The 15,005-nt window shown below is 42.2% G+C and overlaps 1 protein-coding gene across 1 annotated transcript in view; it reads right to left on the bottom strand.

Annotated features, from left to right (window-relative positions):
• Positions 1-14,022, bottom strand: part of NIPA1 (NIPA magnesium transporter 1) — a 78,467-nt gene extending 64,445 nt beyond the window's left edge. Inside the window, exon 1 of the mRNA XM_078079013.1 lies at positions 13,844-14,022. Coding sequence (XP_077935139.1) covers positions 13,844-14,006 — 163 coding nt within the window. The 5' untranslated portion in view covers positions 14,007-14,022. The remainder of the gene's footprint in view (positions 1-13,843) is intronic.
• Between the last annotated feature and the right edge of the window lie 983 nt (positions 14,023-15,005).

Below are 15,005 nucleotides of genomic sequence, written 5' to 3'. Positions count from 1 at the left end.
AAAAAAAAAAATGTCCCAGCAAACAAAAGTACAGGGCCAGATGCCTTCACAGGTGAATTCTACCAAGCATTTAAAGAAGAGTTAAAGCCAATTCTTCTCAAACTATTCCAAAAAAGGAAAAGGAAGGAAAACTTCCAAATTCCAATTAATTATATGTGGCCAGCATTACCCTGATACCAAAACAGGGTACCACTGAGAAAGAGAAAAATAGGCCAATATCCCTGATGAACAAAGATGCAAAAATCCTCAACAAAATGTTAGCAAACCCAGTCCAACAATACATTAAAAGACTTTTTTTATTTTAAAGATTTTTATTTATTTATTTGACAGAGAGAGAGACAGCAAGAGAGGGAACACAAGCAGGAGGAGTGGGGGAGGGAAAAGCAGGCTTCCTGCTGAGCAGGGAGCCCGATGCAGGGGTCGATCCCCGGACCCTGGGATCATGACCTGAGCCGAAGGCAGACACTTAACGACTGAGCCACCCAGGTGCCCCACATTAAAAGAATTATTCAACACAATCGAGTGAGAGATTTATTCCTGGGTTGTAAGTGTGGTTCAATATTCTCAAATCAATCAACGTGATACACCACATTAATAAAAGAAAGGATAAAAACCCTATGATCTTTTCAATAGATGCAGAAAAAGCATTTGACAAAGTACAACATCCATTCATGATAAAAACCCTCAACAAAGTAGGGACAGAGGGAACATACTTCAACATAATAAAGGCCATCTATGAAAAACCCACAGCTAATATCATCTTCAATGGGAAAAACTGAGTGCTTTTCCTCTACGGTCAGGAACAAAACAGAGATGCCCACTCTCACCACTGTTATTTAACATAGTATGAAGTCCTTGCCACAGCATCCAAAAAGAAAGAAAAGGCATCCAAATTGGCAAGGAAGAAGAAAAACTTTCACTATTTGTGGATGACATGATACTCTATATAGAAAACCTGAAAGACTCCACCAAAAAATTGCTAGAACTGTATACGTGACTTCAGCAAAGTCACAGGACACAAAATCAACATACGGAAGTCTGCTGCATTTCTATATACCAATAATGAAGCAGCAGAAAGAGAAATTAAGGAATCACTCCCATTTACAATTGTACCAAAAACAATAAGATACCTAGGAATAAAACTAATGTAAGAGGTGAAAGACCTGTACTCTGAACAGTTTTGTTAAACACTGATAAAAGAAATTGAAGATGACACAAAGAAATGGAAAAACATTCCACATTCATGGATTAGAAGAACAAATATTGTTAAAATGCTTATAATACCCAAAGCAATCTATACATTTCATGCAATCCCTATCCAAATACCAACAGTATTTTTCACAGAGCTAGAACAAACAATCCTAAAATTTGTATGGAACCACAAAAGACCCCAAATAGCCAAAGCAATCTTGAAGGAGAAATGTAAAGCTGGAGGCATCACAATTCCGGACTTCAAGTTATATTACAAAACTGTAATATAATCAACACAATACGGTACTGGCACAAAAAAGACACATAGATCAACAGAATAGAAAACCCAGAAATGAACCCCCAATTATATGGTCAATCTTCGTTCAACAAAGCAGGAAGGAACATGCAATGAAAAAAAGACTGTCTCTTCAACAAATGGTGTTGGGAATACTAGACAGCAACATGCAAAAGAATGAAAATGGACCACTTTTTTACACCATACACACAAAAAAAACTGAAAATGGATTAGAGACTTAAATGTGAGACGTAAAATCATAAAAATCCTAACAGAGAACACAAGAAGTATACTCTCCGACATCGGCCACAGCAACTTCTTTCTAGACTTGTCTTCTGTGGCAAGGGAAACAAAAGCAAAAATAAACTACTGAGATTCATCAAAATAAAAAGCGTGTGCACAGCAAACAATCAACAAAACTAAAAGGCAACCTACGGAATGGGAAAAGATTTTTGCAAATGACATATCTGATAAAAGGTTAGCATCCACAATATATAAAGAACTTATAAAACTTGGGCACCTGGCTGGCTCAGTTGGTGGAGCATGTGACTCTCGATCTTGGGGTCGTGGGTTCAAGCCCCACATTGGGTGTAGAGATTACTTAAAAATAAAATCTTAACAAAAAAAAAAAAGAACTACTAAAACTCAATACCCAGAAAACAAATAATCTAATTTAAAAATGGGCATGGGGCACCTGGGTGGCTCAGTCATTAAGGGTCTGCCTCCAGCTCAGGTCATGATCCCAAGATCCTGGGATCGAGTCCCGCATCGGGCTCCCTGCTCTGCGGGAAGCCTGCTTCTTCCTCCCCCACTTCCCCTGCTTGTGTTCCCTCTCACTGTGTCTCTCTCTGTCAAATAAATAAATAAAAATCTTTAAAAAATAATAATAAAAATAAAAAATAAAAATGGGCAGAAGACATGAACAGACATTTCTCCAAAGACATACAGATTGCCAACAGACACAAGAATAAGATGTTCATCATCACTTACATCAGAGAAATGCAAATCAAAACGACAATAAGATATCACCTCACACCTGTCAGAATGGCTAAAACCAACAACACAAGAAACAGGTTTTGGTGAGGATGTGGAGAAAAAGGAACACTTGTGTACATTGGTGGCAACGCAAATTGGTGCAGCCACTATAGGAAACAGTATGGAGGTTCTTCAAAAAGTTAAAAATAGAGCTACCCTATGACCCAGCAATTGCACTACCAGGTATTTACCCAAAGAATACAAAAACACTAGTTCAAAGAGTACATGCATCCCTATGTGTACAGCAGCATTATTTGCAATAGCCAAGATATGGAAGCAGCCCAAATGTCCACCAACAGGTGAGTGGATAAAGAAGATGTGGTATATATATACAATGGAATTATTATTTAGCCATTAAAAAGAATGAAATCTTGCCATTGGCAACAACACGGATAGAGCTAGAGATTATAATGCTAAGTGAAATAAGCCAGTCAGAGAAAGATAAATACCGTATGATGTCACTCATAATGTAGAATTTAAGAAACAAAACAAGCAAAGGCAGGGGGAAGGAGAGACAAATCAAGAAACAGGACTCTTTTTTTTTCCTTTTTTTTTTATTATGTTATGTTAATCACCATATATTACATCATTAGTTTCTGATGTAGTGTGCCATGATTGTTTGCGTATAACACCCAGTGCTCCATGCAGTATGTGCCCTCTTTAATACCCATCACCAGGCTAACCCATCCTCCCACCCCCCTCCCTTCTAGAACCCTCAGTTTGTTTCTCAGAGTCCACAGTCTCTTGTGGTTCGTCTCCCCCTCCAATTCCCCCCCCTTCATTTTACCCTTCCTGCTATCTTTTTTTTTTTTAACATATAATGTATTATTCGTTTCAGAGGTACAGATCTGTGATTCAACAGTCTTACACAATTCACAGTGCTCACCATAGCACATACCCTCCCCAGTGTCTATCACGCAGCCACCCCATCCCTCCCAACCCCACCACTCCAGTAACCCTCAGTTTGTTTCCTGAGATTAAGAATTCCTCGTATCAGTGAGGTCATATGATACATGTCTTTCTCTGATTGACTTATTTCGCTCAGCATAACACCCTCCAGTTCCATCCACGTCGTTGCAAATGGCAAGATCTCATTCCTTTTGATGGCTGCATAATATTCCATTGTGTGTGTGTGTGTGTGTGTGTGTGTGTGTGTGTGTGTATACACCACATCTTCTTTATCCATTCATCTGTCAATGGACATCTGGGCTCTTTCCATAGTTTGGCTATTGTGGACATTGCTGCTATAAACATCGGGGTGCACGTACCCCTTTGGATCCCTACATTTGTATCTTTGGGGTAAATACCCAGTAGTGCAATTGCTGGGTCGTACGGTAGCTCTACAGAAACAGGACTCTTAATTACAGAGATCAAACTGATGGTTATTTAGAGGGGAGTAGGGTGGGGATAGGTTAAATAGGTGATGGGGATTAAGGAGTGCACTTGTGATGAGTATCAGGTGATTTATGGAATTGTTGAATCACTACATTGTACACCTGAAACTAATATAACACTGTATGTTAACTGGAATTAAAATTAAAAAAAAAAAGTTGCACTTTATCAACATTTAAATTTTCTGTTCTTCCAAATGCACCATTAAAAAAATGAAAAGGCAAGCCACAGAGAAAGATCTGCAATTCCTATATCTGACGAAGGACTTGTGTCTAGAATATATATACAATGAATAATAAAAAGATACAATCCAATAAAACATAGGCAAAACTCTTTAAAAGACACCTCACTAAAGAGCATATACAAATGGCCAATAAACTCATTAAAAGATACTCAATATTGGGGCACCTGGGTGGTGCAATCGGTTAAGCAACCCACTCTTGTTTTCAGCTCAGGTCATGATCTCAGGGTTGTGGGATTGAGCCCCACGTCAGGCTCCACACTCAGCGTGGAATCTGCTTGAGATTCCCTCTCCCTCTGCCCCTCCAGCTTGTGTGCACGTGCACTCTCTCTCTCAAATAAATCTTAAAAAAAAAAAAAAAAGGACACTGGGTATCATATGGTATTAGGGAAATGTAAATCAAAGTCACAAGATACCACTACACACTCACCAGAAAGGCTAAAATTAAACAGGTGATGACATGAAATGTTGAAGAGACTGTGGAACACCTGAAACCCTCATACATTGTTAATGAGAATGTAAAATGGTACAATTATAGTGGGAAAATGTTTAGTAGTTTCTTAAAATTTAATTATATACCTAGTCCATGATCCAACACTATTACTCCAAAGTATTTACTGGAAAGAAATGAAAACATTATGTTTTAAAATGAATTATATCATCACTGCACCTTTATTCAAATAGTAAAAATTTGGAAACAACCAAAATGTTCATCACAGGAGAATGAATAAGCAAATTATGTTATATTCAAACAATGGAACACTATTCAGCAATATAAGAAACGTACTACTGATACACACACGATGATGAATCTTCAAACCACGCTGAACAAAAAAAAAGTAGACGTAAGAAAATACATACTGTATGAATCCACTTATATGAAGTTCAAGAATAGGCAAAACTAATTCACTCTATGCAGATAGGTATCAGAAGAGTGGGCACTCTGGTGTGGGGAGGATAGAAAGAAAAAGGACATGAGGGAACTTTCTAGGGTTATGGCAATAATCAATTTCCTTTACTGGGGTGTCGGTTACACAAGTATATTTATTTGTCAAAACTCATCAAACTGTACCCTTATGATTTGTGCAATTTACTCTATGTAATTATACTCCAATATTTTTTAAAAGAAATAGTTTATAAACAATATTTAAACTTCTAGGTTAGCCCACACAATGTTGACCATAATGCATTAACTTCTGTGATAAAGTTTCTCTGTTTCTTCAGAAAATGACATTCTGTGTTTCAGAAGGAAAATGAATACGGTATATATTAACACATTCTCCTTTCTCATCCTACTCCCTCCAGGAAGCTCAGTGCAACAGTTGTATTCTATTTCCTTACTCTGCCCATCTATGTACTAGAACCATCAGGTACACAGTCCTTAGTAAATACAAAGACTTAAAAAGACTCCCAAGGCATGGTTTCTGCCCTTAAAGAGCATCCAGTTTCTCCTTGCCATAATTGCAGAGCTTTTTCTCCCAGTTTTTTCCTCACAGAGATGGAGGCTGCCCCAGACACACCCTGAAGGCAGAAAAGCCAAGGTGGTTGATTCCTGCTTCCATGACAGGTAGATGTCAGATATTTATACCTGTACTAGTGTGCTCTACTGACGTGAACAGAACAATCTAGGATAATGAGCTCTCATTCATGACTACTAGAATGGAACTATAAGAGATAAGCCAAAATTGTCGGAAAATGAATTTTGGGCATACATGTTTGTATTTCCACTACATTTAAATATGAGCATGATGGGGCGCCTGGGTGGCTCAGTCGTTAAGCGTCTGCCTTTGGCTCAGGTCATGACCCCAGGGTCCTGGGATCGAGCCCCGCATTGGGCTCCCTGCTCAGTAGGAAGCCTGCTTCTCCCTCTCCCACTCCCCTGCTTGTGTTCCCTCTTGCTGTGTCTCTCTGTCAAATAAATAAATAAAATCTTTATTTTGAAAAAATATAAATAAATAAATAAATATGAGCATGCCTCTCAAGCACTGCTGGTGGGAATGGAATAGATATGATACATATATATTCCTAGAAATCAATTTGGCTATACACACACACACACACGTATAAATATATACAGTTTGTAAAAACATCACTTTTAAAATTCTATTGCAAGGGAGCTACCCAAAGGAAATAACCCACAAAGATTTACATGCAAGGATATTCAATATAACATATTACATTAACAAAGAAACTAGAAACACCCATGTCCTACGAAAGGAGAATGGTAACATTTATGCAGCCACTGAATATTTTTTCAAAGAATATTTAACAACATGAGATGAATTCATGACAGATGGAGCATAACCACAGGATATAAACTGACACACACAGCATAGACTCACGTATGTTCTGTCCCATTTTTAAAAGTACATGTGATGGGCATTAAGGAGGGCACGTGATGTGATGAGCACTGGGTGTTATAGGCAAAGGATGAATTACTAAAAACTACATTTGAAACTATGTTGGCTAATTGAATTTAAATTTTTTAAAAAGTACATGAAGAGCTGTACTACCTAAGAGCAATATATGGGCCAAAACTGGATCCTGATTCTAAAAGATAAAGTGAGGGAAACTTGAGATAATCACAGAATATTAAACACTGACCATGAGAATATTAAAGAACGATTGTTAATTTTTAGGTACAATAAATATATTATGGTTTTATTTAACGAAGAGATATGTACTGAAATATCTAGATGAGATAGTATTCTGCCTGAAATTTGGGTAAAAAATTCCACTGGGGTGGGGGTGAAGGGATGGCACTTGAGGTATAGATGAAATAAGATTGGCCAAACTGATGATTGTTGAAGCTAAGTGATAGGTACCATGGGGGTCTATTACACTATTTTTTCTATGTATGTGTTTGACATTTCCCATAATAAAAAGTGGGGTTTTTTTAAAGATTTTAAGGATACATATTTTTGGAATATCTGATGGGTGGTGTTTATTACTTTATACCCTAGATCAGTGTTAGATATATTTTGTATGTACAATTTTTTAATTAAAATTCTATTTTGAAAGATAAGTATCGAAAGTGACTAGGAAGAGGGGCGCCTCGGTGGCTCAGTCAGTTAAGCGTCTACCTTCAGCTCAGGTCATGATCCCAACGTCCTGGGATCAGCCCCACATCGGGCTCCTTGCTCAGTAGGGAGCCTGCTTCTCCCTCTCCCTACTGCTCCCCCTGCTTGTGCTCTCTGCCAAATGAATGAATAAAATCTTTAAAGAAAAAAAAAGAAAATGATTAGGAAGAAATACACCCTAAATATAACAGCAGTTATCTCAAGTTGAGGAGGTGATACTTTTTATTTTCCTATTCATAGTTTTATGTACTTCCCAGATTTAAAACAATGGCCAAAAACTCTACAGTCAGGAAGAAGATGCTTTTTTAAAGAACATGACATGCCCACGTTCTGGGAATTCATGACACACTCTGCTGAATAATTACATCATCCCAAAGAGCTCTGACTGGGCATGAACAAGCAAGGCAAACCCTCTGCCTGCCTACTGTCCCCTGGGTCGAGGGCACTGCCTTTCAGGCTGTTCCAGGCAATGTCTAGGGGCCAGTTCAAAGTCACAAGTTCCTGGCCCAGAAGTATTAGGGAGTTTGGGCTTAGGGAGTGTGGGATTGTGCATATTACTTTTTGAAAAGTGGTATTTCAGTTTGTATTCAAATTCCAGTTAGTTAACATACAATGTAATATTAGTCTCAGGTGTACAATGTAACACTTCCATACATCACCTGGTGCTCATCACAAGTGACCTCTTCAATCCCCATCACCTATTTAATGTGAAGAATGGTCTTTTCTAGTCCCTCATAGTTAAAAAAAAAATTTTAAAGGATCATTTCCTCATCAAGGACTTAACTAAAAGATTGAAAATATAAATAGCATTATATTTTATACTATATCTATAAATATTTTTGAGGAAAACATATACTCTGTCCAACAGCAGCCCAATAAGACCAAGGGGTATTTTGCTTATATCATACGAAAATGAGAATAGATTATATTTCTAAGATTTTATTTATTTAGAGAGAAAGAGAGAGTGCACGAGCAGAGCGAGGGGCAGAGGGACAGAGAGAATCCCAAGCAGACTCTGTGCTGAGCGTCCATCCGGGACTTGATCCCACAACCCTGAGAGCATGACCCAAGCCAAAATCAAGAGTTGGACGCTTAACTGATTGAGCTACCCAGGCTCCCCGAGAATAAATTATTTGCCCTAATGTCTTCAGGTATTATCCACATTTATAATAACTCAGTATCAGATTACCAAATAAACTGTGAATCCCCTCAAGAGAAAAGTCTTATCCTCTGCAGGTGAACTTGTCTATCTTCCCCCTTACCTTTCCTACAGGGACCAGGGTAAAATAGATGATCTTCATAATCAGCATGAGCTGGGTTCAAATCCTGACACCAGCAGTCCCATATCAGGTGCATGCCTCAACTTCTTCTTCTGTATCACACCTCAGGGGATCCATGCCCTCATACATTCCCCTCCCACCCTGAACCTGGACTGGCCCTGAGAAGGCCAATAAAATGTGGCTGAAGTAGCACTGCAAGACTTCTCAGATCAGGCCACAAATATCTACACAGCTTCCACCATGGTCCTGGGAGGTTTGGTCTAGGGGAAACTACCCACCATGTAAGGGGTCTGACTTCCCTTAGACCACCACAGTGTAAGGAAGCCCAAGGTGGCAACATGTGAAGAGACTACATGGAGAGATGGAGGAAGGGAAAAAAGCAGAAGGGACAGAAAAAAAAAAAAAAAAGCAGAAGGGACAGAATGAGAGAGGGGGGCTCAGGAAGCTGACAGATACATGAGTCTGGGATACCATGGGTCTTCTATAAGCCTCCTTTATCTTCTCTGCTTATGGAAACAGTATCAGTTAAACCAGGTACAGGCTGCAGAGCTACTCTCCCACTATTCTCACCATGTTCCTTATCGATGATCTCTCCTCAGGGCTAGACAGAGATCAGACAGGTGTAGATGTTCAGATCTAGCAGTAACTCTGGCCTCCTTTACTTAGTAGGGCCACAGACAAATGAGGTTAGCTTTATTTTTTTTTTTTTTTTTAAAGATTTTATTTATTTATTTGACAGAGAGAGACACAGCGAGAGAAGGAACACAAGCAAGGGGAGTGGGAGAGGGAGAAGCAGGCTTCCCGCGGAGCAGGGAGCCCGATGCGGGGCTCGATCCCAGGACGCTGGGATCATGACCTGAGCCGAAGGCAGACGCTTAACGACTGAGCCACCCAGGCGCCCCGAGGTTAGCTTTAAGTAACTTGAAGAACGCTCTGAAATATAAGGTTCAGTTTTACCCTCTTCACGCCACAGTTACTCCTGACCAGTTAGATAGCATTACTGAGTGTCCACCACATGCGTCCCAAGTGGACAGGAGCTATGCCCTGCCTTGACAAGCCAAGATCCAGGGGAACACAGACAAGTAAACAGGACATCATCCCATGGGTTTCAGGGGCAGAAGGGTGTTGAGGACTAGTACTGAGGAAACACATGGGAGAGGCAACTGACCCCATCTGGCAAGGTCAGGAGGGTTCACAGAAGCAGTGGAAATTAACCACAGACCAAAGGGCTACAGGGATGAAGACAACATGTGCCTGTCTTGTCTCTGGGTGTAGAGGCACATGTGCCGAACACGTGTGTCTGGAGATGGCTGGAGAGGCAAGGAGAAAGCACACAAATATCCCACAGCCAGGAAAAACGCGCCCTTCAGAAACAATGTACAGAAAGGCTTGGGGCAGCAGGTGGAACGCCTGAATTACCGGTTTCCACTCTAAAGACAATTCACTCACCTTCTGAGTGTCTTAACAGTGGGACTATACCTTTAGGCTGTACTCCTCAGCAAGGAGACTATGAAATCTGAAAAGGATTTTTTTATTGTGGTAAAATATACATAACATTAAATTTACCATTTTAAACATTTTTAAGTGTGTGATTCTATGACATTAAGTACAGTCACATTGTTGTGCAACCATTACCACCACTGATCTCCAGAACTTTTTCATCTTCCCAAACAGAAACACTGTACCCATTAAACACTAACTCTCCATTCCCTGCTTCCTGGGGTCCTGCCACCTCCATCCTACTTTCTTTGTCTGTGAATTTGACTAGGTACCTCATATGAGTGAAATCATAAAGTGTATGTCCTTTTCTGACTGGCTTATTTCACTTAGCATATTGTCCTCAAGGTTGATCTATGTTGTAGCATGTGTCAGAATTAACATCTTTTTAAGGCTAAATAACATTCCCTTGAATGTATATGCCACAATTTGTTTATCCATTCATCTGTCAATGGATATTTGGGTTGTTTCCACCTTTTGTCTATGCTACGTCCTTAGGTTCCTGCTATAAACATGGGTGTACAAATATTTGTTCAAGACACTGCTTTCACTTCTTTTGGGTCTATACCCAGAAGTGGATTGCTGGATCATATAGTAATTCTATGTTTAATTTTTTGAGGACTCGCCATACTGTTTTTCATAGCAATTGCACCATTTTACATTCCCATGAACAGTTTACAAGAGTTCCAATTTCTCCACATCCTCACCAATACTTGTGATTTTATGTTTTGTTTTTTGTTTTGTTTTTACAATAGCCATTCGAATGAGTAGGAGATGGCATCTCATGGTTTTGACGAAAGGGATTTTAAAAAGATCAGCTGGTTCATCCTGGTCTAGGGCATTCTACATAGAGTAACTTACTATGCAATTCTCCAAAGCCTGCAGCAAATTCAAACACATGACTCTCCTGAGATTGTTTCCACAAAGCCTGCTCGAGGGCAGGATACCGCCCTCATGTCATCAGACTCCCTGGGCATCCTCACCTATGTGCACAAAAATTCTAAAAGTTGTAACTGGCTTCCACAAATGCTTTCACACCCAATGATTACCTTGTTTCTCTCACTAAGTTCTGCTTTAACTGGGTTCTAACACTAGAAATGATCTGTGTGCCCTCTTCCCTCTTCCCACGCAGAGTCCTTCAAAGGCTCCCCAGGAGTCAGGCAATCCACCATGAGCTTGTGTTATGGAGAATGCTCCTGGACTATCTGGGTACTCCATTCACTGGGAAGGCCCTTTCAAAAGTTCATGAAAGTTTGTAACAGAGGAAGCCTTGCCCCAAAATCCCCAGTAGAAGGGCTGAGACCAGAACTTACCTCTCCTGAAGCTAAAACTCCAAAGAAATGCTCTCATGTGGCAATTCGTTTAAAGTTGAAACTTTCAGGGGGCGCCTGGGCGGCTCAGTCTGCCTTTGGCTCAGGTCATGATCCCAGGGTCTGGAATGGAGCCCCACATTGGGCTCTCTGCTCAGCGGGGAGTCTGCTTCTCCCTCACCCTCTCCCTCTCCCTCTCCCTCTGCCTGCTGCTCCCCCTGCTGTGCATTCTCTCTGTCAAATAAATAAATAAAATCTTTAAAAAAAAAAAAAAAGGAAACTTTCAGTGAGACAGGTTTTTATAGTGTAAGAAACTGACCAGTCTCCTTTAATGCAAGAACTTGACTTCCTAGTTCTTAGCTACCTCTTTCCTCCTATCTCCTCCACTTCAGGCATTTCATAATAGTCAACTCTGCCGCTTGTTAGCAGAGGTGGGAAAAGATTTTAGGGAGAGTAGAGTCTAAAACTGCATATCCTCAATACCTACAACAGTGCCTAGCACATAATAAGAGCTTCATGAATATCTGTTGAACAAATCAAAACTAAATTTATCAAAACAAATGTATATGTCTGTCTTCTATCACTATGAGCAACCCAACTAACTTGAATCTGTGGCAGTGGGTGGTAAGTGGGAAAGTATGAAATTAGCAAATATCACATTTTCACTTTTATTAATTTAAAGGCATAGTATGTAGTTATAAATAACAGTATCAATCATGGCTGGGTTTTTTTCTGGTTGATTTGTTTCTTATTTTCTTATTCACTAATTCCCTCAAACACATAAGCTGAGCTAAAACACTAAAGTGTTAACTTTAGTTTTACTCAATAACTTTTTTATTAACTAAAGTCTGTATTAAGGCTTCCTTAGATTTTCCCTAATATTGTCATGTGTCCTTAGACTCCTGTGACAGTCTCTCAGACTTTACAACCTCAGCAAAGGACTGGTCAGATATTTTGCAGGCTGTTCCTCAATTCATGTTTGTCTGATGTTTTTCTCATAGTGAGACTGGGGTTGTTTTTGGAAGGAGCATCACAGAGGTGGAGTTCTCCTCCCACACATTTTACCCATGGGCACATGTGTTGTTTATTTTTGAGTCACAGCAAACACTTCACACTGATAGGTGCTCCCTGAAAACTACCACTGCCGGACGTGTCTTCACATCTGCATCCTAAGGAAGTCATACTTGCTTTTATTTAGATTTTATGTAAACCTCAGTGTTTTCACTTCGAAGTTTAATTCTTTAAACGAATATCCATGATTTTATATTTTCATTTGAGATTACAGGCCCCTTTATCTCTTTCCTGAAGGGACTCCTGGCTCACCATCCAGGACACTCTGAGAAAGTTTCACCTGTGTTCTGGAATCAGAACTATTAAATAAGTTCATTTATTCTCAAACCCATGACCTGGTGGTCTCATTTTCCCCAGAGAACTCTTAACACCATTCTTACGAAAATATGGCTAACAACCACAAGATTCCCTGTCCTTCTGGAAGCAGCATTTCTTTTCAGTTTCAAAGCATGTTACATCTTGCATTCAGTAAACTGTCTCAGACCTCTCTTAAAACAGAGGGACGCTGGCAAAGAACTATGCTACATCTCTCACTTTCCACATTACTAAGGAGTGGGGTTTGGTGGTGTATCTACCAAGGGAATACTAAGTTGGTCCATTTTTTGCTTTTTAAAAAAATCTGCCCTTCGCTTTCTTCACATTAAGGATCACTTGTAATCAGATGGCTCAAGTCTAAACCAGAGTGGCTCAATCAAGGACTCCTGGAACAGAAGCTAAAGAAAAGTACAGACCTCTTGCTTGACCCTGAGAGTGAGCGCCCCCTTGACCCACCTGTCCCGCCCTGGCCTGCCTAGTGCACAGTTCTTATTTCTGCACTGGCGTGGCCACTGCAGCGTGACGGGGGCGGGGGGGGGGGCGCAAATGAGCGGGTCTTGCTCTCCCAAGTGCACTCGAGGCCGGGGCCACAGCCAAGGCGAAAGGGCTGTCGCTCCTTCTGGGCAAGTACTGCGCTTCGACCATTTCGGGCATACTATAAACGGGAAGGTTTCCCCAGCAGCGGAGGGGTGCGGGTGACAGGGACGCCTGGGCTCCAACCGGAGGGCAGGTTAGTAGTAGGCTGCGCGGCTGCAGAGGGAGTGGGAGGGTCTGGGAAGGAAGATAGAAGTCAGCTAGAGAAACCCTATCAAACTGAACAAGGCCTCTCCAGCCGCTAGGGAGGGAGAAAAAGGGTGGGGGAGACACAACTACCAGGGCGGGCAAAACAGGGCAGCGGGTGTTACGCTTCTGGGGCGCAGGGCCGCGACCGTGCCTGCGCTTCAGGTGGGCGAAGAGCCTCCCGCCCGCGCAGCCCGCCCCCCCCCCCCGAGGTGCTCCGCCTTCTGCCTGGGCCCGGCCCTGAGCGGCGACCCAAACACCCCCCAACATGCGGCCGCTCCCCTTTCCACCGCCCGGCGGCTGTTCCCTCCACCCCCACCCCCGACCCAGAGCACAGCCCGCGCGGCCCGCCCTACCTCGCCGCTTGGCGCGCACGATGCCCTTTTTTTGAAGCACGAACGTGGACCCATTCACCAGGCTCGACACGACGGCCACGCCCAGGCCGAGCGACACGGCGGCGGGGCTCGGGCTGCGCGCCCCCTCCCCGGCCGCCGCCGCTGCCGCCGCTGCAGTCCCCATGCCGCCCGCGCCCGCCCTCCGCGCCTGCGCCTGCGCGCCGCGCGCGCCCGGGCCGGAGGTGGGGGTTGGGGGGTGGACCCGCGGATCCGCGGGACCGGGACAGAGTGGAGGGTGGGGTTGGGATCTGAGCGTCCGCGGGGCAGCGACGGAGTGGGGGGTGGGGAGGATTCCGAGTTCCGCCGAGGCGGAAAAAAGGACGAGGGGAACTTGGGCTCCGCGACAAGTTTGCGGTGGGGGAACTCTGGGCTAGGCGAGTGGGGGTGAAGCCCGGGTTCCGCGGACCCGGGAGATGGAGGATGGATCCGGGGCTCCGGGAGGATAGTGAGAGTGGAAAGGAGAAGAGTGACAGTGAGGAAGGAATTGAGAGGGGAGTGGTAAGAGGGGCGGTGTTGAGGAAAGGGAAAAGGCGGTGGGTGGGTGGGTGGAGGTAGGGTTCCCAGATTTGGCAAATGAAAATACAGGAATCCCACTAACTTTTATCTCAGATAAATAATTTTTTAGTATGGGTCCCATGCAATACTTGGGACCAGAAGGGGACCAGCAGGACGCAGCCTTTGCTGGGATCACGATCCCCACAAAGCCTCAAGGCAGAGGCCAACGGGGAATCTCTGGTAGGGCCTGAAATCTGGACGACTCAGCTGTAGACACTCAAATGGGACCGCTGACTGGGGTGAAGTCAAGTTGCTTCCACAATGGAGCAGTGAGCTTGTAACCGTACTGTCTAATTTCCTAATTTATTTTCAATAAAATATATCAAAATTAGGGAACGAGAAAATAGTTACTTAAAAATTCCACAATCCCACAACCCTAGCCTAATTATTATTTAGGTGTTTTCCCTTAGGATACATACTTTTACGTATTTCCAATTACAATATACAAAATATCCATTTCATTTAATGTCATAATCAGTTTTCGTGTTGCCACATAATTATTATTTTAATGACAGTATAATTGCCAATAAAGTTAATTACCATAATTTGTCCAACTATTTAGCAATTG

This window comes from Halichoerus grypus, chromosome 8, assembly GCF_964656455.1.
Source record: "Halichoerus grypus chromosome 8, mHalGry1.hap1.1, whole genome shotgun sequence".
NCBI classification, from domain to species: Eukaryota; Metazoa; Chordata; class Mammalia; order Carnivora; family Phocidae; genus Halichoerus; species Halichoerus grypus.
The sequence above is the reverse complement of the archived record's forward strand: the minus strand, read 5'-3'. Positions and strand labels throughout refer to the sequence as shown.